The sequence below is a fragment of the Mirounga angustirostris genome, unplaced genomic scaffold (genome assembly GCF_029215605.1).
Source record: "Mirounga angustirostris isolate CCGP_5_RB_7025 unplaced genomic scaffold, mMirAng1.0.hap1 SCAF_6, whole genome shotgun sequence".
NCBI classification, from domain to species: Eukaryota; Metazoa; Chordata; class Mammalia; order Carnivora; family Phocidae; genus Mirounga; species Mirounga angustirostris.
Window position 1 is genome coordinate 103,965,253 of NW_026991714.1, and position 26,010 is coordinate 103,991,262.

Genomic DNA, 26,010 nt, shown 5'->3' on the forward strand with positions numbered 1-26,010 from the left:
ATTGGCCTTCCTTGCCGACATTGTTTTAGAAATAGACTCAATATTGTTACCAAACTTACACAAACAGCCCTTCCACGGGGTGCACACCCCCACCCTGTGCAGGAGATGGGGTGGTTGTCCCCAGCGTGCAGGTGGGGAGACTGGGCTCCCAGAAGCCAACGTGATTGCCCAAACTCACTCAGCTCAACTTTGTGAGCTGAAACAAACCCAGTTTAAACGGCAGCTCTTCCACAACACTTGACTTTGTGAAAAGGCCGTAAGTTGTCATCTCTGATTAAAGGCTTAGCCAACAAGTCCATGATGCTATAGGAACCGGTTAGTGCTATACAAATATAGTTTACTTTGTTGACAAGCAAGCATTGTCTCCAGCGGTCTACAGTCAAAACTCAAGAGTACCTTCCATTTCTTTGTGCCCAGGCGTCCGTAATCCCACGCTCCTGGTTTTCCTTCTCCCTTCTCTGTCCCCGTTCCTGGATCTCCCTCTGCCACCCAGGCCCAGCTCTAAACATGGATGTTGAAGTGTTCAGGCCTGCGGCTTCCTCTCTTTTCTCATCTCATCTTGTACTACGATGAGCTCAAACACCACCTCTATACAGATAACACCCAGAATTATATCTCCAGTTGTGAACGTTCCTCTAAGCTCCCTCTAGATTCAAGACCAAATGACATCGAAAGACACCTTTGTAGGTCTTACAGACGTGATGTAACTGGTGATCTCCAGCCCCCTCCCATTTCTGCCCTAGTCAACCCCATCTCCGTATTCAGGCAAGAAACCGAATCAGTATCTTTCATTTTTCTCTCTCCTCTCAGCAGGTTCTGTTGATTCTCCGGGATAATTCCAAACGAATCTTGAGGACTAGGCCCCTGGCTCTGTCTCAGTCAGGCCACCTTCCTCTTCCTATCCACAGTTCTAACAGCCTCCTGACTGGTCTTCTTGCCTCCCTTCTTAACTCCGAGCAAACCATTCTCCATCCTTCGGCGGGAGTGATTGCCTTAAGACATAGATCATACCATTCCCCTGCTTGTTACCATTCAGTGGGTTTTTTTCTGCACTTGAAATAAAATCTGGTTTCTTTAATCCTCTCCTTCCCCTGCCCTTCTCACCCACGAACTCCAGCTTCACTGAGGGGCAGTTCCTCAAAAACACACCTCTTTGTCACCCTGGGGCCTTCACCTGCTGTTCCGTTCCTCAGCCTCAAATGATCCCTCCGCCTTTGGAAGGTGTGATCCTTCAAGTCTCTGCTCACCCCATCTCCTCAGAGAGGTCTTGGCCCCGTCCCCAACTGTTCTTCGCTTTGGTACCTGATCACTACATGCTGTTTGTTTTTACTTTTGACTTCCTAACCCAGTTTTGGGCATGTGGTAGGTTCTCAATGAAGACTTGTTGACCAAATAATTTACCTCTGAAGACTTGAAATGCTTTTGCAAAAATTTCTGTTAACTACTTTCTCCTACCTCTGGCGCCCGGGAGCCATCTTGAAGAGACCAGTACTCCAATCTTAAAGTTCTCTGCTTCTGCTGTCCTCAGTAGGACTCATAGCCCCACAAAGAGGTGGGAGCATGTAGGAAGGTGTGGAGAAGCTCAAGAGAACACCAGCATTACATCCTTCCTACATAATGGATTCACTAAATGTAAGTATTTTCATCATGTATTAAATACAATATTTCATTAAGATGGAAATACTAATTTCTCTCTGGACTAGGAATAGATGAGACATAGGAGATAAATGAGTTTTGGGTGGGTTATTGGGATCCTGTGACAGGAAAGCCGAGGTAGGCACCTCTGTGACCCTAGAGCCCCTTTTGGTCTGTACCTCTTTCCCAAGAGCCTGTGACCGGCTCCCCTCACACTGAAATCTGAGTCATTATAAGGAACTGACCTTGGTCCTTTCTGGTCCTTGACCTCTGGCATCTCCATCGGCATCTCTCTGTGGGTTTTGTCTAGTTTAGGGTTCCTGGTTCCAGAAGCCATCTACCTGCTTGGTGCCTCCTGCTGTTTTCTCCTCAAGAATGAAAATCACACACTCCTGGTGCCTGGCTTAGCTCTCAGGGGCGGGGAAATTCCACACCTGAGCTCACCTGACTGCCTTGTTCTCCCGTTAAACAGCAAACACGTTTGCAAATACTTTCTGGTGTGACTGAAAACAAACTTGTGTTGCTTTGACTAGAATCAAAATGAAAGGAGCTTCTCCAAGTAGTATCCTCCTTCTTTTTTCCAAAATTGTAAAGTCACACTCTTCTCCACAATTCACGGAACTTTTCTGGGTAGTGGCAGCTCTGGCTAAGATTCTGAAGAGCCCTGGCTCCTGAGGAAGGGGGAAGAACACAAGGCCTCTGAACAGGGACTCAGGACACCGACCCCAGCCCTAACAAATGAGCTGCTCTCTGCACTTCGCAAAGAGCAGCATCTACGGGGGAGGGGGCTGACCCAAGCCTGGGGATTCCATGGAAAAGAAGATGCAGGAGGTGGTGAGGAAGTATGGATGCCCCAGAGAGGGGACCCGCTAATAAGCTGTGCAAACTCTCCCGTAACACAATTCTCCGGGGCGCTTTCCTGCACTTAAAAAAAAAAAAAAATTTAAAATTATTTTTTAAGAATATGACTTTCAGGGACTCCTGGGTGGCTCAGTCGGTGAAGTGTCTGCCTTTGGCTCAGGTCATGATCTCAGGGTCCTGGGATCGAGTCCCGCATCGGGCTCCTTGCTCAGCGGGGAGTCTGCTTCTCCCTCTGCCCCTCACCCTGCTTGTGCTCTCTCTGACAAATAAATAAAATCTTAAAAAAAAAAAAAAGTATGACTTTCAGACAAAGCCAAAACATTTAATCACTGCACGATGCCTACACATTTTCCAGTCCTTTTCTGCTTCCATCTTACCAGATGAAAAAATAAAAATTAAAAAAATACAGGTGCCTTGGTGCAGAACTGTGTGTTCATCTGTAAGCAATTCTGCTTGAGAAGGCTGCCTGCCTCCTTCCGCTGTGAAGCCAAGTGCTCATCCAGGAGACAGCTTTGAATCCTCCCTGTTCGTCAGCACACACCTGGCAAGTTTAAGACGGGACGGAAATCAAGCTTTGGGTTCACTGTCCCAAATCCCAGGGCAGGGTGATTTCGGCCTTCCCTCTCCATTCCTGAGTGTCTCTGCGTGCCCTGTGAGGGGCCCTACGGTTCCTTCTCACCAGCCTTCTCACTGTTGTCACTGCGCTGGGCCTGTCGCCTCTGCTCCACCAGCTGCTTGTCCAGTTCCCGGAGCTGCTTCAGAAAGCCCCGGTTGGGCAGGACACAGCGGTTCTTGGCCACTTGTCGAATGGCGTCCACCACGGTCATGTTCTTGTGAATCATCAGGTAGGCCAGGACCAGGGTTGCCGACCGGCTGCGGCCCATGACACAGTGAACCAGGATCTTGCCTGAAATGCAGTGGGGAGAAGAGGCACCAAACTGTACTAGTCATCATGGCATTCTTCGCCACCACGCACTCTCCGGCGCGAAGAAATGCTAAGTTCCCTTAAGACTATCCTTGATGAAGCAGTAAAAATGAATTTTATCAAATTTCAGCCTTTGGTTACACTTCTACTTAATATTCTGTGTGATGAAATGGTACGAACACATAAAGCACTTGGACTGAGTACCAAAGTGAGATGGTTATCTCCTCGGGAGATTGAGTTGCAAGCTGAATTAGCCACTGTTCATGAAACACTGTTTTTACTTAAAAGAACAAATGACAGAAAAACCAGGATAATTCACACTTGGGTATTTGGCAGACCCTGTCTCAGAAGTGAACAAAGTAAGCCTCTCATTTCAAAGAAAACAACCAATGGTATTTGTTGCCAGGGATAAAATGCAAGCTTTTGAGCAAAAATATTAGAATTTTTGAAAACTTGTATCTATTACTGTGAGGTTGACCGTTTCCCAGTACTTTTAGGTTTTTCTGTTAAGGTTGGTGGTGATATTAACAATTGTTGGGGTTAATGTAGAGCATGAAATCAGCCATAATACCCGGCTTGCTAAAATGTAACATGGAGGCCACTGAGGGCAGGGAGGGTTTCGGAGAAGGGCGTAGGCCTTTGGAATGCCGGGGCCCGGTGACCCACTCTGCCGGAGGAATGCCGTGGGGAGTTGCCTTCCCCGAATCTCTCTTAGCCCAAACAGCCGCCCTGTGATCTAAGAGATGTGTGCATTGTCCCTTAGGCTATGTTTAGTAGCACACGCAGATTAGCATATCTTATCTTTCCTGTAAATCCTCCCAGTTTCAGTAAGACTCCTTGTCACACATCACGTGCTTGAGAAACATAAGGATTTGTGATTCTCCTGAAGGACCAATAAAAGCGGGAGCAAAGAAGAGCAAAGGGTCTTCGTCTCTGAGTGTTGACCCCCTTGCCTTCTCCTCTCTGTCACGGCAAAGTTTGGAGTCATCTTTCATCCATCGGTACAGGGATTGCTGGCCATTCCGGGCAAACAATGCGTTCTTTCAATAATGTACCATGAAAAGGGTCAACAATTGGAAGATCAACATAACTTAGGGAACCAATATTTTCCAAAGGACCAAAGTGGGATATCACGAAATCATGCATGGGTAAAAAAATCCATTCAAAGTGCAAGACAGACCAATGGATTTCCATATAACAGAAGATCTGTGAAGTTTCGGGATATGGTTTCAGATGCCACAACACAGCTAGCCTTTATAAAAAGATTACTTGTCAAGTTCTAGTGTACTATTAAAGAAGAATATCCACAATTATCTGAAAAGGCTATTAAAATATTTCTCCCTAAAAAAATAAAAATAAAAATAACCCTCCTTTCTCCAACTACATATCTGAATGAGGCTGGATTTTCTTCATATACTTCAACCAAAACAACATATCGCAACAGACTGATGCAGAAGCTAATATGAGAACCCAACTGAATTCTAATAGGCCTAACACTGAAGAGATTTGCAAACAATGTAAAATAATGCCGCTCTTCTCCCTAGCTTTCTTTTAGAAAATACTTTTTTTTCACAAAAGCATGTTATTATTTTTTTTAATGCTTTTTTTTTTTTAAAGATTTTATTTATTTATTTGAGAGAGAGAATGAGAGACAGAGAGGATGAGAGGCGGGAGGGTCAGAGGGAGAAGCAGACTCCCCGCCGAGCAGGGAGCCCGATGCGGGACTCGATCCAGGGACTCCAGGATCATGACCTGAGCCGAAGGCAGTCGCCCAACCAACTGAGCCACCCAGGCGCCCCAAGCATGTTATTATTTTAACATGCAAGGGGTTTTTAAATTTTAAACAAATATTTTTAAGGTTTTCAGTTTTTATTCCTAACAGGGTAAATATTGATAAATATAACCTACACAAACAAAAGCTCCTTGAAGACTTCAATACTTTTTTAAGAGTGTCAAAGGGTTCTGAGACTAAGAAGTTTGAGAACCAGAGATCTAGAAGAATCTCCGCAAACAAAAAGTCTCCCTTTGGACACTACCATGGCGTCAGCTGGGCCCAGCTGAGAAGCCACAAATGGGAAACAGCTTATGCATCCTGCAGGTCTGCTCTAGAGCTCACATGGTACATCCATGTGCTTGATCTCACCTTATCCTTCACAGAACCTTCCAGCTTCATTATCATCATCCCTGTTTTACAGATGGGAAACGGGCTCAGTGGTGAAATGCCATACCAGAGGTCACCCAAAAAGCAGGTGCCGGAAATAGTTTAAAGCACCTCGTTATCGAGACCTTTCTGTGTGCCGCCCACCGGCCTCTGGGCTCTGCGGACAGAGAAAGTAGTAAGATTAAGCTCTCCGCCTGTCCCCACCACTGCCATCCCAGTGGCTGCCCTCTCCTGTCGTTGTGGGATAGCTTGGCTGGGGCAGTTTGAGCCGTGTGACTTGTGACCCCAGGCATGTCTCTATTCCTCAGTCTCGGGCCTGAAGCTCAGAAGGATGACCAGGAAGACTTAGGGACATCACTGGGCTTGTGGAACATCAGCAGGATGGGAGAACTGCTTGCTAAAGAACATTTCTGCACGGGTGTGGCCCCCTCGTGTCCTTCTCACCCTCACCCCCTCACCTGTGCCCAGGGACCATGCCCAGGACAATGGTGATGGTCAGCAGCCCAGGCAGCGTGAGGAATCCAAGAGGCCCCGACCACCAGGCCCAGGGTTTCTCTCTCCCCGCCCCCTGCTGGCGAGGCCTGCACACCTTGCCCGGCAGTAAGGACTCCATTTTGGTTTCTCCACACACACATTGCTGCCACAGAGAGGTGCTTCATAAGGAACTGTTCATTTGATCACGATTCGTTTTCATGAATCCCCACAAGCTAACCAGGGGGCCCTCAATCCACCCGCCATGTTGCTGAGCTACAAGAATGTGACTACACCACTTTTTCCTTGTGCACATGGGCTAGAAAGGAAGGCAAGAAGCAGGGCCGGCTTCTTTATTGCTGGGTCGGGTCTGGGGGAGGCTGGCCCTGGCTCTTGCGTGGCATGACTATGCTCCCGGACTGGAACATACCTCTGGCATCCTAATCCTCACAGACTGTTCCAGAGGCTGCCTGGCCTCTTGCCAGCTCTGCTGATAACTTAAAGCGTTTCTTCCTCTCCTGGCAAAAAGGGTAATTCTTTCTGTCATGACTAAATGCTTGAAACAGACGAAAGCTGTAGTTCATTAAGTCTTTTGGGAGCCTGAAGTCTGTTAAGTGGGAGGAGGGGAGGGGAGAAAAAGGGCGAAGGGAGATGGAGGGGGTTGGAGGAGAAAGGGGGAAGGGAGGGAAGGGCGCGCTCGGCTCCAGCAGAAGCTCCTGGAGCTGAATTTTGGTTTTACAAAAGCAGCATTAATGCTGGCAGCCCCGTGAGCTTGGTAGGTCTCCCTCAGGTAAAGGGTGTGTCTCGGCAACCCCAGGGTGCTGCTCCCTCTCTGCTCTGAGGCTCTGCTAAGCACCACCCTTGGGACCCGGCATCGGGTGGTGAGAAGGCTCCCAGGAGCGTTCAGAAGACAAGGGCAAGGAAGGCTGCGTCGGCCCTGCTCCCGGCATGGCCCATGGCGGAGCCGCCGGGAGGCTCTCTGGTAGACACCAGCCAGGGTTAGGGCAGCTGGGTCGGGGTTGGCATTTCCTAGCTCAGTGGCTCTCACCTTGCGCCCCCCCCAGCACACAAGAGTTCGCGGCTTACATGTCCAGAGCCTCCCCCAACCCCCGAACCTGCCAACTACATAGTCAATCGGCACAACACACGGATGGGGTAGATACAATTATCATCCCCATTTTACGGAGGACATGAAGGGCCAAGAAGTGATCCGCCCAATTTGCACAACTGGGAAGTGGCAGGACTGTGATTCCCACCCAGGCTACCTGGTAGCAGATTCGGGGCTCTTCGATGCCATGTGGTATCACAAGTGCGTGTATAACAGACAAGAGTTCCACAGGGTAACACGAACTTTTACTACAGGCAATAATACATGCTGATATTTTCAATTCTTTTCGAATCCATTCATTTTCTTTTTTTTTTTTAAGATTTTATTTATGTATTTGACAGAGAGAGACACAGCGAGAGAGGGAACACAAGCAGGGGGAGTGGGAGAGGGAGAAGCAGGCTCCCCGCGGAGCAGGGAGCCCGATGTGGGGCTCGATCCCAGGACCCTGGGATCATGACCTGAGCCGAAGGCAGACGCTTAACGACTGAGCCACCCAGGCACCCCCCATTCATTTTCTTAAAAGAAATGCTGGTTGCATCCACTAAATTGATTTTTATGTTGCACGGATAGGTCCCAATCTATGATGTTTCAACAACGGTGATTTCAATGAAATAATTGCCCTTAGCCTTTACCAAAAGGTGAATTCCCGCAATGTTATAAAGAAAACCCATATGCAGAATCTCTGCTCCTCCCCAGTTGCACATTTTCCCTGGTGACCAAAAGACAGGCCTCTGTCACTCAGATCAGATATAGAGGCCAAGCCTGTTACCCACCAACCCCCACCCTCAACTCAATCCCACCCCCAGCAGGTATGTACTCTCATAAGCAACCTCCTTCCTTGGTTTTGGAGGGATGCTCTTTGCCTGTCTCTCACTCACCTACCTTCCTCAGCAGCCTGCAAAGGCAGAGCTCACACTTCTCCCAAACAGTTCTGGGTCTGTGGGAAGGCGTCAGAAGAAGGGTGCGTGTTGTGTTTTGAGCGGCCAGGGGGCAGGCCTATGTGTGCTGCAGTGGGGCAGGGGACCCTTCAAATACCCTGAAGACCTGGTCTGGTTAAAGCTTAGAAGCACCAGAGAGCCAAGCTCAGCTTGAAAGCGGACTGCATGTCTTTGTCCATACCTGCCTTGTCCACAATAGATTTTAAGATGGCTTTAAAAGCAGGCTATGGCCCGTTTAAGAAAAAGAAAAAAAGAACAAAAGGAGAGTGGCGATACGAACATCTGATCTCCAGAGCCTCACAGTATCCGCTCCGGGATTTCTCACATTAAAACCACACGACTTCACCTCTGAGGATGTCATGCCAGGAGCAGTGAAGGCCGTCCAAATGGGGTTTCCGGGGCAGTGTCTTGTCAGTACTTCTCTCTCCGCTGATGAATGACACGTTCAGTTGTTTCAGATCTTATAACCAGCTGGAGTGCCTCACCTTTCACGGTTTTTGGTGACCTCTTATACAGGAAAGTCACCAGATGTTCAAAACAAGGGCAAAGGACTCTTCTGAGAGGCCTGGGTGACAGAAGGCATTCCTGCTGGCCTCTGATTAGCTCTGTGACCCTGGGCACATCACTTGGCTTCTCTGGGCCTCTGTTTCCCCAGCTCTAAGGGCCGGACACTGGACTGGCTTATTTCTGAGATTTTTCAAGCGTGACCACCGTTGTCTAGGGAGTTCTTTCGGAAGGAATGGGTCAGGGTAGGACAGGGGTAGGAGGGGGTCGCACAGGCCACAGGTACAGCTTTACAGCCCCACGAGGAAGGCTTTTCGGCGAGAGTAGACAAGACTGGATGCGAGGGGAGCCTGGGTGGCTCAGTTGGTTAAGCGACTGCCTTCGGCTCAGGTCATGATCCTGGAGTCCCTGGATCGAGTCCCGCATCGGGCTTCCTGCTCGGCGGGGAGTCTGCTTCTCCCTCTGATCCTCCTCCCTCTCATGCTCTCTCTCATTCTCTCTCTCGCAAATAAATAAATAAAATCTTAAAAAAAAAAAAAAGACTGGATGCGAGGGGCAGCAGTGGGAAACACTGCACACTTGGCTGAAACTAGCCAAGGAAGAACAGGAAAGACAAGAGAGGGGAGAGAGAGAGGGGCCTTGCCTTCTGGCCAGACTGCGCATCAACATCTCTTACATCAAGAGTGTAATAAGGAACATGTGAGGGAGCCTGGCTCCAGTATGCCGTGGTAGTGTCCCCTAGACGCCCGACGAACGACTAGACACCCCACGCTGCCCATGCCTGTGGCAGGGAGGCTGAGCACCCCCTCCCCCCCCCCCCAGTGGATGGAGTCCGTGACGATGCCGTCGCTGACTAATGAGCGTTTTACTTCATTACCCTGACGACGCGGCATCGGTTACAAACACACAGCCCCTGGATTTCTTTTGTTTGGCCTTTGCAGCATTTTAAGAAATTTTCAAGGTGTTGCCAACACTTAAAAACCGGGCAATTTCACATTAAAATCCAGATTGAAGACTTTTCCTGAAAAATCAGATCGACCACATTCGCCCTGAGTCTCACAGGTCACGTGTTGGCTGAGACCGAGCAGCAGCGCCCCCTTTGGGGACTATTTGGGGCTCTCCACGCCGCTACGAGCACGCCCGCCCCAGCGCCCACGCGTTCCACGGAGCCAGCGTTATTTGCTTACGTTCCCTGCCGGGTTCTGCGGGGTTCGCATTTCGATTTGAGCCGCAGACTTGAGGATATTCAAGTGCAAAGGCGCTGAGAAGGGACCCCAGTCTCCCACCTGGCCGTGGGGTCATGTCCTGCTCCCCTTACCCGGACAACTGGTCTAGTCCCACAGCCCTGCCCACCGATTCTGTCCCCTGCACATTCTCTGACCTGAGCATATACTTTTCTCTCTTGACCCTTTCTTTTCTTTGCTGGGAGTTTTCGCACCTATGACCTACAGGTCAGGACCCACTCCAGCCTGACATCTCCTCATCAGCGCTCTGTGATCTGCCCAGGCCTACATATGACTTTTGAGCCCCATTCTTTCCTAATTCAGCAGAGCGGGGAAGACTCTAAAATGGTGTACCAGAAACTGAAAACAAGCTGTCATGTGAGTCTACTAGTTCAAAGTTGGAATGTCTTTTTTCCTTTTTTTTTTCTTTTGGGATTGGAAACTTTATTATTATGATGCACACATGCTAGCGTGGTTATGTGTTTCATGGTGCACGACCTCTCTTTATCAAACACATCTGAGAACCCGCTGTGCACCAGGTTCCACGCGAAGTGCTCTATGTGGGTTACTGCTGATCCTCATTAGAACCCTCCAAGGTAAATATTTTCATCACCAGATTGAGAAAGAAGGCTTAGCGAAATCACATTGTTAGTAAGTTGTAAGGTGTGAAACCCCACCCTGTCTTCTCCAAAGCCTGCCAAACCCCTTCCATTAAGAGAAAGTTTGGAGATACAGTAATGACAAAAGAGTACATTAAACAGAAACCGAAGGATTGGGCTGTGGCAGCTTTTTGTTTTTTCTTGTCAAATATGTTTTCAGTTAACTTCAAATAATCTGAGGCAAATTTTATCTCATGTTGATGAGTCAGAGTCCAGTTGCTTTTTGATACTGCTTAGAAACCCAGAATGTGCATAATGCAAAAGATGGTCAATAAATAGTCTCATAAAAGCATGACTTTGAACTAAGGCTTCCCCTAATAGAAGCCCTTCAGCTCTGTGAGGTTTTTTTTCACTGTGACCTTGCTTTCTGAACCAAAATAAAAACAAACTGTTGGTGCCTAGCTGTGGGGCCAGGACCACTGTGGGATGGCCATCAAGGTCTGGGACTTGGCCTGGGCCCAGCTGCAGACCGCAAGTTCCTGAAGCAGGTCAGTCCGCTGGTCACTGAGCCTCGTAATCCCAGCCTCTTGTGGCAAGAAAGGCTTTCAGTAACTGGACACCCTGAATTATGCGATGGCCCTGTAAAGGGGTATGAAATGTGGGCCTAAAGTCAGAGCACAGATTAGGGAGTATGAAATGTGGGCCTCTATGAAATGTCCCTGAAACACCCCCTTGCAGCAATAACTGCATATTGTTTTACCCCAATGCAGACCTAAGCCAGGCCCTTCTCTCCAAAAGAGCCTTGTAGCCTTTACCTGGATTAGACCAGCTAAAACTACATTTTGAGTGCAAGGACTAGCACTGTGATTTTAAAAATGGATAATTAGGGGTGCCTCCGTGGCTCAGTCGTTAAGTGTCTGCCTTTGGCTCAGGTCATGATCCCAGGGTCCTGGGATCGAGCCCTGCATCGGGCTCTCTGCTCTGCGGGAAGCCTGCTTCTCCTTCTCCCACTCCTCCTGCTTGTGTTCCCTCTCTTGCTGTGTCTCTGTCAAATAAATAAATAAAATCTTTAAAAATAATAAAATAAAAATGGAAAATTAACCTTGGGAAACTTGGACATCATGGGTGCAAAACTCAGATTCTCAAATACAGGTCACCATTTAGAGGGTTGGGTTGTCAGCTTTCTATAAGAGGCCTCACTAGACTGTGTGTTGGGGGAGGAGGAAGGATGGGGGGGCTGCGGGCTCAGTTGGTTGGCAGGAGGTTTTGAAGTCTCTCCAAGTCAGCTCCCCAAAGGTTTTCTGGCATCGAAGCCCCTAGCTATTAGGTTTGGGCCCAGGCACATTTGGCGTCTGGGCTGTAGTCCCAGCTTTGAGGGCATCCAGACGTCCCTGCTGTTCCAAGATCGCTGCTGAGCCTTAGGGAATTGGGATTCAGGCCGAAGGCCTTTCCTCCGAACCTCCCGATCCCGATTCCCCACAGCGGCAATCAAGGCGCGAACCCCACCAGCAGCACGCTCAGTGTGGCTCCCGGCCTCCTGGGCCTCAGACAGTCCCAACTCAATCACTCGCAACCCCTGCAGAGCCCGCTTTGAGAGCGCGCAGATCCCGCCTCCAGCCAAGGTGAGGGGCGGGCCTTCGTGGGGCGCGGGGGCGGGGCCGCAGGCGGGTTTGTTGGGGTCGAACTACCAAGGGTGGCGGGTCTCTTACTGTGGTCCCGGCTGAGCGCCGCGTCGATGAAAGCGGCTGCTGGGTAGAAGAAGACGCTGAGGTCGAAGGTGGGCAGGTCGTCGGCCTCAACGCCGTGGTATTCGATGGCCATGTCGCGGTAGTAGTCGGGCCCCGTGTCCACGTTCCAGCGGCCGTGAGCCGCGTTCAGCACGTGCGTGAAGCCCGCCTTCTGCAGCCCGAAGCGGTCCAGCGCCGTCGCCCTGGGCACAAGGGGAGAGGCTGGTTGGCTGCGTGGCGCCTTGGCCTGGGCGTGGGGGATACGCTGGGCTGCCCATGGGTTTCTGCCATCAATTCCAAAGTAAGGTCTAGTCACTGAAACGAAGGACTTCCCTCGTCCAAAGCCCTGCTCTAACTGACCCCTTGGCTGCATGTTCCTGGTTCTGCCGCCTCGAGAAGGGAGAGAATAAAGGGTGGGGTAGGTGAGCTAGTCATTGGTCCGTTCACTCTTTCATCATTCACCAAATACAGAAGAGTTGGTGCTACCCCAATGCTTATAGCAGCAAAGTCCACAAGAGCCAAACTATGGGAAAAGCCTAGATGTCCATCAACAGATGAGTGGATAAAGATGTGGTGTATATATATATATATATATATATATATATATATATATATATACACACAATGGAATATTATGTAGTCATAAAAAAATGAACTCTTGCCATTTGCAACGATGTGGATGGAACTAGAGGGTATTTTTTTTTTTTTTAAGATTTTTATTTATTTATTTGACAGAGAAAGACAGCAAGAGAGGGAACACAAGCAGGGGGAGTGGGAGAGGGAGAAGCCGGCTTCCCGCGGAGCAGGTAGCCCGACATAGGGCTCCATCCCTGGGATCATGACATGAGCCGAAGGCAGGTGCTTAACGACTGAGCCACCCAAGTGCCCAGAACTAGAAGGTATTATGCTAAGCGAAATAAGTCAATCAGAGAAAGACAATTATCATATGATCTCACTGATATGTGGAATTTGAGAAACAAGGCAGAGGATCATAGGGGAAGGGAGGGAAAAATGAAACAAGAGGAAACCAGAGAGGGAGACAAACCATAAGAGACTCTTAATCTCAGGAAACAAACTGAGGGTTGCTGGAGTGGGGGTGGGGATGGGGTGACTGGGTGATAGACATTGGGGAGGGTATGTGCTATGGTGAATTGTATAAGACTGATGAATCACAGACCTGTATCCCTGAAACAAATAATACATTATATGTTAATTTTAAAAAAAAGAAGACTTGGTACTAGACACTATGCACTGTCACCTGCTAAATCCCTTAAAAGGCCACCAGAATAACCTATTCATCTCAGCTTTACAGCAGGCCTCTCCTCTGAACCTTCCAGATGTTATAGGGTTTGGTGGGTTGGGACTCAAATGAATGATTTAAGATGCTGTTTCCATGCAAGGAATTGATTGGGATTGGGCAAAATTCTTGACATTGATGTCCACAGGGGTTGTGAACACAGTATAGAACTCTTGCTTTGATAGGTGAATCATTGCCTAGTTGGGTAAAGCATTTTTCTGAGACAGGTATTTGAGCTGTCTATTGTTTGAGTTGATTTCAGGAAGTTCCTGGAGCCAACTGTGATTTTTCTGATTTATAGCCTTATCTTTCTAGGCAAGAATTTCCAGGAACAAAGAATAAAGTCATTTGAAGTAGGTGGCCTTGGAATATAGGGCAGAGGTAGGCTGTCAGAAGCAGCAGGAGTTATTTATGTCTAGAGGGGCCAGGGAAGACCTTCAGGGGAGAGAGCCCTTTGAGTTTGCCTTACTACAAATGTCAGCACTTGGTGATGGAGGGGAAGAAGGAGGCAAGGGCAAGGAAGTAGCACAGCCCAAGGGGTGGAGGCTGGAGATAATGAAGGCCTTTCAGGAAATGTTTATTATTTCCTGTAATCAATCATTTATCACAAATAATGATTTAGAATCTCTTGTGTGCCAGGCACTGTCCTGGGTGCTGATGATGCAGCAGTGAACAGGTTAGTCAAGGTCCCGCGGGAAGCATAGATTCTCATGGGGAGAGCAAATAAACAACACACGAATAAACAAGATAATTTCAGACAGCGGTATGAGCTGCGCCGAATGGCTGTGGTCCTGCTTTAGGTAAGGTGTTGGGGGAAGGCCTTGCTGGAGGTAGTATTTGAGCTAAGACTGGGGGGTGAGGAGCTAGGCAGCGGCAGAGCAGGAGGAAAAACGTCTCATCCAGGCTGAGGATACAGCAAGTGCTAAGAAGAGAATGCAAACACACGTGGCTCTAGTAGCAAGGAGGATAGTAGTACAAGAGCAGATGGGAGAGGTAGGCAGGGCCGGGTCAAGGTGGACCCCGTAGGCCATCGGGAAGAGCTTGCATTTTACTGTCAGTGTGGTGGAACGCCCCCTGCTACGGAGGGTTTTAAGGAAGGGGTGAGCATTGTTTACTTTTTAAACAATCAGTCTGGAGATGTGTGGACATGGACTGGAGAGGGGGAAAAAATGGAAGCAGGGAGCTCTGTTGGAGGCTGTTGGAGTTGTACAGCCAAGAGAGGAAGGTGGACGGAGGAGGTGGGGTCACAGCAGGACTTGCTGATGGACTGGGGAGGGGGCAGGGAGGAGTAAGCTGGTTTGGCCGGAGCATAGGATGTGAGAGGAGAGGAGAGAAAGGTCTGGAAAGGGAGTGTGGGGTTGGATCGTGGAAGTGCTTGGATCTGTATCTGGGGGGCTCAAGGACAGCTTTTGATAGTGTTTGAGGAGGGGTGATCCTAACTAGGTTTTAAGATGACATCTCCCCTCAACAGCACAAAGACCGGTTCTACAGCTCAGGAAAGAGATGACAAGGGTCTGGAACCATAACAGTGAGAGGCCAGAGGTAGCATCGTGCTCCAGCTGAGGGCTTATCTCAAGGTCACTGATAAAGGATGTAGACAGAGGCACCATATCGAATGCCAACATTGATCAATACCTTGGGCCAAAAGGAGCCTTGCAGCAAGAAACATATGCCATGGCCCCTTGGCCAAGGGCCCCTCATCTTCGCTGTTTTCCTGGAGCTTTTTCTTGGTCATGAGGAACCACGATAGAGTCCAGTGTTTGGGAAAGGGAGACCCAAACACAGGCATCGAGCTTTTCGAAACATTTGCAGACAGCCCATTGGAACTGAGCCACGGGATGGTGGAGGGTTCCCCCAAGCCCCCCAGCTGGCCTATGGCGCTGCCATCCTGACTATGGATGGACTACATTCTGCTTTCCATTTTTCCTCAGAAAGACCTGTTTCATATTTCTTCTTGTCCCAAAGTATGTATACAACAAACATTTTGCTTTTGGGACATAGATCTGCACTCAATTAAAGCCTCCACTAATGCAGCCCATCTTGCTGAGTAGCAATCAACCTCACTTTGACGTTGAGCTCAGTGGAAAAATTAAAATTAACTGTCCTTGACAGGAAGTTCCTCCCCACCATAAAGACTGTTATCTCTGGGTTCAGCAACTGGGTTTCAACATAAGCAAATGGCAGTTTGAATAAATAGCAATTTGCACTTTACTGCTGTTGGGGTCAAGGATCAGGGTAGATATGTGACAAGACTCGTTGCCTGACACCTTCACAATCAGCCCACAGAGCTGGTTTTAGCTGTGTCTGAGGGCAAGTAAAGGACTCCTGGGGAGGATCAGACCTGGTGGATGTCTGAGGCCCTCTGCAGGTTTTCGGGGGCCCTGTGGCGGTCTGAGCCAGGCAAGGGAGGTGGTGTCCTTACATACCGCTCTGGGGATTTCCCTCTAGCTTGACACTCAGAGTCCAGTTGAGAGCTCAAAAGAGTATCCATGGCAGAATGGGGATCTACAAATAGAGAAACTCTTAGAACTCTTGGTACATAGCGGCTGTGATGCAGGCAGGTCCCCAACTGACCCAAATGCCTGGCTCAGCGATTCCTGGGAGTGGGATGGGTCAGAGGGGGCTCCCTAGCCCTGTATTGTGGTTTTCTTAAATGTTAGGGCCGCCCGCTTAGATATGTTATGTGGGAAAGAGACTAAGAAATGTGCTTCTGCTGAGTAGAAAAGCTCCGGAGAAAAACAAACTTAGAAATTTACCTCTAGAACCTAGGTGACGCAGGAGCCTTAGTTTCTGGATATTTAATAATAATAATAATAATAATAATAATATCCTAATGTAAGCAATTTGTTTAAAGAATAATATGTCATCAAAATATGTCATCTAATTATAAAAATAACACATGCTCAGTGCAGAATGTGAAAAACATATTCCCCCCCAGACACACAAAAATTTTCTACCCCCTAAAGTCTATTTGCTTTTTGGTGTAAGATTCCCCAGTTGCTTTTCTATGCATAGATTTATAAATTTTATATAGAGATTTGTTTTGGGGTATGACACCATATGTAAATTTCAAAAACTGTGACATGGTGATATATTGTAAATGTCTTCCTCTGTCAACGTATAGGCTTCAGTAGCTGCACGTTGTTCCATTCTGTAGAGAAATCTCAATTTTACCTCACCCAGCTCCTATTTTTGGACATTTGTCTCCTTTCCCTCTCACTCTGGCTCTATCTCTATCTCTCTCCTGAAGGGAGAGTGGCGGGTATTATAAGAAACACTATAAATGAACAACTTTGCTGGATTTCTTTGGGCACATTTCTGATTATGTTCTTAGGAGATACTTTTTTTTATTTTTTAAGTGGAATTGCTGGGTCAATGGGTATGAGCATTTTTAACATGTTTGATATGTGTTACTAAATTATCCTCCAGAAAGCTTGCTCATTTTACTTTCTGATTTTTATTCTTTGCTAATTTCATAGGCACAAAAAAAAGATGGCTCATTTTCATTCCTTTTAACAATGAGGTTGGACATTTTCTCACACGTTTGTTGGACTTGTGCAGTTTACTTTTGAAGAACGTTGCCATATCTCTGTTTTTGGCCCAATTCCCTTTATCTCCTCTCCCTGTGAAACCTCTGGCCTGGCTCTGGATTCTTACTCTAGATTGGACGGCCAGGGAAATGACTTCCTTCTGGCATGGACCAGTTTCCTCATTCAGAGACCTCCCCTCCCTTCCTCCTTACCTGGCCTGGCCCAGCCTCCTTCCAGCCCCTCTGAAGTTCCTCCAGGAAGCTTGTTTCAACCCACCACCCTTGAGGAATTGTGAATAAGAGCACTCTTGGTGAAGCAGTCTCCTTGGGCAGCACTCCTGACATTCCACTTCTCCAGACCTCTCGGTGCCCTCCGGACTCCCAGCCCGAAGACCTCAGCATCTGCTCGAAAGCCCGTTTTCCACAGGTGTAGGCTCTTGAGCAGAGGGGAGGAGGGACTCGCATGTCTCCATCTACACAAGCCCTCCCCAAGCTCCCTTGCGGTGGGAAACCAGCTGCTCCCACGTTGCCAGGATTCTGCACTGGGCACTGAAGAAAGGCCGCTAATGATCGGGCGGTTCTCCACACCCTTGTGTCTGGGAGGACCCATGGATTTCCTGCCCCTGACTGTAATCTGGCACCCTGTTCCTTCTGGTGTGTCTGACGCTTGTGGGCGTCATTTCCTGGGCATGACCCTGATGGGGACCCTCTCCTTTGGAGTCTTCACCATACCTACCCCTTGCAGGTAGATTTCAAAACAGTGGGCACATTTTGAGCTTTTGATCTCCATCAATTCACCTGCTATGAAAGGGGAATTCCCTGGCTTTCTAGTTTCTTGGGTGTTCTTGTTACTTGCTGACGATGAAGCTGTTTGCTTTTGAGGCCCCTCAGAGCACATGGGGCTGACAGGTGCAATGTGTAAGCTTACACACTGCTGCATGAGCTAGAACAGCTGAACCTCTGGGACCTTCAGTTTTCTTTCTCTGTTAAACAGAACCAATTACTCTGGCGGCACTTTCCTTACAAGATGCTTGTAAAGGGAAGGACGCAATACTCTAGTTTCTTTGAAAGGTTAAAAGAAAAATTCAAGGGAGAAAAGCAGTAGAAAGATGTACAACAAAATGTTATCGGTGGCTATCCCTGGGTAAGGGGATTATGGAGAGTTTGTCTTCTTTTCATTTGTAAATTTCCTTAATGAATATGTCAGATACTCACTTAATAAGTAAGCGTATGCCATGATTTTATTGATGTTTTCCTTAGTTCTCGGGAGACACTGGCTACTCAAAGATATAAGGTGGCCCCAGCGTTTTTAACTCTTGTTAGAAACCTCTTCATCATCTGCCCCAGGGATGGAGGCTGAGAGGAGAAAGAATATTCGGAGGGAGGCCTGGAACTGAGAAATGATGTTGCATTAATAACTAGACTAGGCAGGGCGCCTGGGTGGCTCAGTTGGTTAAGCGACTGCTTTCGGCTCAGGTCATGATCCTGGAGTCCCGGGATCGAGTCCCGCATCGGGCTCTCTGCTCGGCAGGGAGTCTGCTTCTCCCTCTGACCCTCCTCCCTCTCATGCTCTCTGTCTCTCATTCTCTCTGTCTCAAATAAATAAATAGAATCTTTAAAAAAAAAAAATAACTAGACTAGGCATTTGGCTATGCGTGAAAGAAGTGGTTGATGTTGCTTGAGGCTCTCACTGAGAAGCTGGAAAGGCCCAGCCTGGTCCTCCCCAGTTCACTCTGCCCATGACTAGTCCCCGGTTGTATCCAAGTCACCTTTGGTACTTGGAGGTTCAGAATCCAGGTTTTCTAGTTCTTTCCGTTAACATTCAGCTCGTTAAGTTGTGAACCTTGGCTGTACTTTCACTGCATCCTAAAGCAGCCATGGCCCACCCTGGAGAAGCCGGTCAAGGGTTAGCTCTGCTTGGTGCCTGAAGGCTGAATTAGTTCCTTCTTTTGGTGGGGAGAGGGTGAGGCTGTCCGGGCGAACGGTGAGAGGCCCTCTTCATAGGCCGAGGGTCGTGTCAGCCGGCTGATCTGCTTTCACCTCACTTTCCAGCCTCCCCGACTACAGGCCAGGCCTGGAGATGCCTCTGCTTTTGAGGCTGTTGGTCTGGCTGGGAGGAGAAAAGCAGAAAGGGCAAGATAGCAACTTGAAAGCGTGCTCAGGCTGAGTAGGGATGGCCACAGGGAGGAGTCCGGCTTTATGGGGAAGGGCAGCTGGCTGTTGATGACCCCCAAAAGCCAGACCTTGGAGGCAACTGTATTCTAATAAAAATGGAGAGCTGCTTACCAGCCCCGCCGCTCAGGCGGAGGAGCAACTTAGCACCGTGGTGTTGGCTCACAGGGATGCTGACGTGGGGAGGGAGAAGAGCGATTTCTCAATTTTCCTGCTTCAGCCAAGCCTATGGGAGGCTGTCCTGCCTGGGAATTTGCAATCACTTCGGCAGTAGCCAGGATATTTCCCCTCCTGCTGACTGCAGGGGGAAAAAAAAGAAAAAAGAAAAAAGATTTTGCTAAGCAAATGAAAGATGTGAATAAGATTAAAGGGAGAATATTTAAATTACAGAAACTTAGTGCTTTCAAGCATACTCAAGCACTTTTGAAGTACCCATTTAGGGACTGCTGATTGATAAGAGGTGATGAATTATTCTTATCTCATCATTGACGCCAGTCCCTGGCTCTCTGGAGGGCAACACTTGGTTAACCTAATTTGAATCTAATTTGAATGACTTGAAAGTAATAAAACAAGTATGTGCTTGAACCTAATAAAGCCTAATTTATTTAAGAGCACATTTCTTCAAGAATTTCATTTTAGAGCTGGAAGGGACCTTTGGAATCATCCCTTTATTTTACAAATAAAGAAACTGAGTCCCAGAACAGGAAAGTGTTGTGCTATAGGGACACACATAATGAGCCCCCTCACGGGGGGGCTTGAACTCTGCGCCCTGAATCCCCTTTGAGGCCTTGTGCTCTACCCCAGACCCCCCACCAGTCTCTGGGAGATGGGTGGGGAGAGGGTGGCTGTGCCTTGAGCCAGCCAGAATGACTTCCTGGTGAGCATACCTGATCGGTGGCCAGTTGGCCTGGCCCAGCCCCTTCCACTGACCCAGCCACTCAGCACTAACCAGATCTCCCTCCTGTCTGTAGCTTCTTCTCCCCAGGCCGCAGTGGTGGTGTCAACTCTGCCCACCCTGGGCTGGTAAGCAGTGGGGACTTGGAGTCACCCGGCACTCCACTTGGTGAATCCCTTGGGAATAAGCTGAGACTGAGAAAATGCTCTAGAAGTTCTGAAATCCACAGGCCCATAGGGTTTTGGTGTGGCACTGCCTCCTTAGGCCACGTGGGTTCGTGAAAGGCCAGGATAGTATCTGTGGGGGCGGTTGGTGCACGAGCCAGAGAAAGCCCCATTAGGAGGCACCTTCCTTCCAACCTGACACCTTGGGTTCGTGATAACATCTCATGGGAGAAATTTGACCAGGGGTGTTTTCTGTCTCAAGGCTGCCCTCAGCACAGAAGGACCCTTCATGGCAGAGCACAATGACTGTTCTTTGCCTACTTCTCACACTGGGAGTTGAATTTCGAGAACCTGCGTGATCTGTAGTTCACACTTACTGGGTGTGCCACTCACTGTGCTGAGTGGGAGACGTATTAACTCACTGGATCCGTATCTTATAGGTAAAGAAACACAATCTCAGAAAGCACGAGTGACTTGCCCAAGGCCACGTGGAGACCAGTGTTTGACCCGGCACGGTGGCTTTGGAGCAGAGGCTTAGCCATTCTGCCTCTCTCCATAAAGAAGCCCTGGAGGGGCATATAGGGAGGCCCTTGAGGGGAGAGGAAGGAGAAAAAGTGAGCTGCTTCCTTAGGCTAAGTCTGGTCCCCAGAAGTCCCCTAAGACTTCTTAGGCTAAGTCTGGTCCCAGGCATCACTGGTTTAGGCCAGAGGTTCTGGCTACCCCAGGATATCCATCCTCACTCTTAGATCCTGACCACCCTAACTTCCAGAGCCTCACTACTCGCCTTTCAAAAATCTTCGGTGCTTTTAAGGGAAGGAAAAATTCAACCTAAATGCAAGTGTCAAATTAAAACCGAGGCTTCGTGCACGAGGAGCCAGCGGCGAGCTTCTTGCTGCTGCCTTGGGCAACACCTACAAAGAGACCAAGAAACAGAGGCAGCCCTGCGGGCTCTCAGCAGGGTTTTAACCTCCATGTGGTTGCACTGGCAGCAGAATTAACTGCTCTCTCAAGAAGCATTTGTGAGTCTCTTTACCCTGTAAGTGTGTCGGGGAGGGACCCTGAGCAGGGATGAGGAAAAGCACCGTGCCATGCTGACTTTAGCCCCCTGCCCCCGCTGTGTACGCAGGTCACACACACTGACTGTGGAGCCTGCCCAGACCGGGCGTGTGTGTGTGTGTGTGTGTGTGTGTGTTCTGGGGCTCGACCAGGCGGTGCTGGAATGAATTGAAAGAGCAGTGACATTTCCTTGATTGAAGGAAGCAAGATTGTAGTCAGATGTCAAGGAGGTGAGCATATCTTACTGCATCACACCCTGTTGTCTGGCAGTCTATTAACTAGAATTTGTCTGTCCTGTTCAGACCCTCCGTGGCTTCCTGAAAAGAGTCCTTGGCCGGCATTCAGCCTTTCACAAGCTGGCCCTGACCTACCTTCCCATGTTTCTTTCTCACTAACTAACAATAATGGTAATACTTGTATTTGCCTATACAAAATGTTCTTATATTCCGTATTTCTCTGGATCCTCTTAGTAATCATTTTTCGAGATGAGGCCATAGGCGCAGAGAGGTGAAAGGACCTGCCCAAAGCCGCTACACCCGGAGTAGACTGTGGCCGTGGTAGACTATGCGTTACCCTTTGGAATAGTTGCTGCCCCTGCCTAGGGACAGGTTACACTTTCCTGCCCTAATAACATGAGGGTTTGGCTTGGACTTGCTTTGGCCACTGAAATAATGTGGACATTAAGTGGCACATGTCACTTCTGAGTCCGCTTGTGATTTTCCATGCCCCTTCTCTCTACCAGAAGACAGGCACTATCCCAGGTAGGGCTGCTCTGTCAGCCTGGATCCTGAGTCCTGGAGGGACACGTACGTCGAGCAGAGTTAGAGCTAGCCCACCCTGGACATGTCACGTGCATGAGAAATGACCCACTGCTGTGGTAGGCCACCAAGCTGTTGGGGTCACCTGTTGCTGCAGCATGGCTAAATCTGAGCTGACCACGTGGTGGTCAAACGTGGCTCGGTTCTAGACCTCCTCAGAGTGCAGCTCTACCACGTTTATCCCCTGTGTTCCAGACAAACCACCCTGCTTATTCTCACCTCCGTTCATTTCTTCATCCTGCGGTCTCTGCCCAGAACTCCGTTGAAGTCCTACCCATCTTCCGGAGTCATGCTTGGAATTCACCTCTTCTGTGACGCTTCCTCAGAATCATAATACTGCCAAACACTGAGCAGCATTTACTTATTATGTGCCTAGCAAACTCTACTTGTTTTAATTCATCTCATCTTCACCCATGAAATAAGCCCTATCTCTGCTGCCATAGAAGGTGAAGAGAGGTAAAACAAATAGTCTAAGATCACAGAATTGGTGATTGGCAGAGCCAAGACTCGAACCCCACACTCCTTCTACTCCACTACCCATTCTCCTTCTGTTCCCTGTTACATTTCTACACATCCCTTCTCCTCAGCTATAACAGTGCTTTACCTGATTGACCACATTTTCTAGATCTGAGTTTAGGTATAAATTCCGCCATTTACTGGTGGTATGACCTCGGGCTGATCACTTAATTTCTCTGAGCCTCAATTTCCTCTTTGTATCCCCCACAGCACCTAGTAAGGTGCCTAGTAAATACTGACTGACTGAGCAAATGGATGAACTCTCTGAGCCCTAGTTTGCCCATTTGTAAAATGAGTGTAATAATGGAACCTCCTTCATTGGGTTGACTAGCACAGGGCAGGGTACATGGTAAGATGTATATGATACAATGTGGCTGTTATTATTATTAGCTGTAGGAAATGTAAATGTAGCATATAACATACAGAGAAAAACTCTACTTCTCACTGTGGGGTTTGGGAAAATCTAGCTGCATGGCAGAAGTGATTTGAGTGGTCATTATAGAGGCCTAATAGAATCTGGACACAGAGATGAGGTGAAGGGCAGGGCATCTTAGGCAAAGGGAACAGCATAGATAAAGACACAGAGAGGGGCGCCTGGGTGGCTCAGTCGTTAAGCGTCTGCCTTCGGCTCAGGTCATGATGCCAGGGTCCTGGGATCGAGTCCCACATCGGGCTCCCTGCTCGGCAGGAAGCCTGCTTCTCGCTCTCCCACTCCCCCTGCTTGTGTTCCTGCTCTCGCTATCTCTCTCTCTGTCAAATAAATAAATAAAATCTTAAAAAAAAAAAAAAGACACAGAGACAGTGTGAGTCTTAAAATCTTAATCCTCCTTCCCCCAGTTATACCATTATTAGGGTCAGATCTAAGGAAATAATCCTAAATATGAAAAGATTTTATGCATAAAGATGGCCACTGCAGTATTTATGAAGGTGAGAACATGGAAATAACTGGTAAGTCCAACAATAGGGAAGTGGTTAAATAAATGACCTTATATCTACCTGATATATTATTATCTGATATATAGCATTATATTATAATTAAATGTATGAGAAGTATATAGTAAGGAAAAAGTTTATGAATGATGCTATGTGGGGAAAAAAGATAAAATGAATAATCAGTATGGTTACAACTATATAAAAGCAAGTTTTAAAATCAAAATAATAAATAAATAAATAAATAAAATACACAGAAAGTCTAGGAGGAAATATTAATAGGAGTGGCTTCAGAGAATGGGGTTTGGTGACAGCTCTGAGAGATTTAAGTTTTCTTCCTTACATTAATCTCTATTACTAGAGCTAGCCTTTAATGAGCACTCACTATGTACTAGGCACTGCACTAATATTTTACATATACTATCTCACTTAATCCATACAACCCAGTGAGGAAGGTCCTCTTGTTAACCTACTACAAATAGAGAACCTAAGACTTCTATATTTATACAATAACCATGTAATTACTTGTATAATAGGAAAACCAAATATTTACTGCATTTATGTAATACTTTATAACTAAGAGATAAGAGATTCAGATTCCTCCCCCCCCCCCTTTTTTTTGTGCTACTTCAGGGATAAAATACACATCATTCTGCATGTTTCCTTATGTACTGATACCCTTATTTTGGTAAATTACATTTCTTAAAGTGATACTGGGGTCAAAGTATATGTGTACCTTTTTTAAATTTTGAACTCATTTTAGAGTTACAGAAAAGGTATAAAAATAGTAGAGATTATTTGGCAATAAAAAAGAATAAAATACTGGCACATGGTACAACTTGGATGAACCTTGAAAACATTATGCTAAGTGAAAGAAGCCAGACACAAAAGTCATACATTCTGATTCCATTTATATGAAATGCCCAGAATAAGTAAATCTATAGAACAGAAAGCAGATGGGTGGTTGCGTGGGTAAGAAGATGGGGAATGGAGAACTTTGAGGTGGTTTCCTTTTGAGGTGAGGAAAATGCTTTCTTTCTTTCTTTCTTTCTTTTCTTTCTTTTCTTTCTTTCTTTCTTTCTTTCTTTCTTTCTTTCTTTCTTTCTTTCTTTCTTTCTTTCTTTCTTTTTGAAAATGCTTTCAAACGAGTGGTGCTGGTTGCACAACGTGGTAAACGTAATAAAGCCACTGAGTTGTGCACTTTAGAAAGGTGAATTTTATGGCATGTGAGCTGTATCTCAATAAGCTATTATTTTAAAAAAGAAAACAGTACAGAGAGTCCCATGTACACATCACTGAGGTTCCCCTAATGTTCACAGCTGGGAAATGAATGGATAAATTGCAGGATGGCACTACTATGGAATAGTAAAAGTACAGAATAGTACGATTCCTTTTCTCCCCCCTAAAAATTGTTTAAAAGAAATGAAGACCCTTTATATGTGTGTATAGGTTACCTTACGTTTGCAATAGCGTACATAAAATAATGCAAGTACGCAAGTGAGCTTAATACTGGTTACTCAATGGCAGAATTAAGAGAGGACAGACGAAATTATGCAGTTTGTTTTTACAACCCTCTATTTAGTTTAATTCAGTATAAAAGGGCATGTAATTTTTCAATTTAAAAATATTAAGAAAAAAAAAGGACAAGAGATGCTGCCCTTGGGATTTCCCATACCTAGACAGTTATCTCTAGGTTTTAAGCTGCAAGATTTTATTAACGTCACACATGCAGGGGTCCTTCACCATCAGCTCCAGGGAGAGATGGAACCTGAGTAGGAATCCTGGGGAATGGAGGGAGGAGTAGGAGTGCTGGTTAAGGTAAAAGCTTCTGGGTTGGGCAGAAGCGCTTTTGAATCCCAGCTCTCTACCACCTACTGAGCTGTGGACCTTGGGCCAGTTGCTTAACTGCCCTGTGCCTTGTGGGAGTAATTAGATGTCCTCTTTCATTGGGCTATCGTGAAAATAAAATGAGATCATTCATGCCAGATGCTTAGCACAGTGCCTGGAACATAGTAGTCAATAAATGCTAGGCATCATTATTATTATTAATATTATTTACAGTAGATGTTTCCCAGTTGTTTGAGGAGTGGGAAATGGCTATAAACATCTAGAGGAGTGGATGATGACCTCAACCTTGCCAGGCCTACCATGCTTCCCAACACCCAGGTTGACGTGCCACCAATCTGAGAACTGACTTCGTTCTTGCTGGTATTATCCTCAGCTAAAGAAAAAGGCTCCATTTCCCAGCCTCCCTTGCAGCGAGGGGCCGGGGAGGTCTTGGGTGACCCTTCCCTCTGGGAAGATGCCCTTTTGCTCTTCCTTTCTCTTTATGCTTCTGTGGCCTGGATCCATCCCACAGATGGTAGCTGGAGCCCTATCAGCACTCTTGGCCCATGCCACAACTTCAAGGAAGGATGGTGGGGCGGGAGGGAGCACAGGAGCCTGAGACCCTGATGCCCCTGGGGTCACCATGCCAGCCCC

The 26,010-nt window shown here is 47.5% G+C and overlaps 1 protein-coding gene across 1 annotated transcript in view; it reads right to left on the bottom strand.

Moving 5' to 3' along the window:
- Positions 1-3,103: 3,103 nt before the first annotated feature.
- Positions 3,104-26,010, bottom strand: part of DUSP29 (dual specificity phosphatase 29) — a 35,501-nt gene continuing 12,594 nt past the window's right edge. Inside the window, exons 3-4 of the mRNA XM_045878153.3 lie at positions 12,135-12,355; positions 3,104-3,403 (exon numbers count right to left, since the gene is read on the bottom strand). Coding sequence (XP_045734109.1) covers positions 3,159-3,403; positions 12,135-12,355 — 466 coding nt within the window. The 3' untranslated portion in view covers positions 3,104-3,158. The remainder of the gene's footprint in view (positions 3,404-12,134; positions 12,356-26,010) is intronic.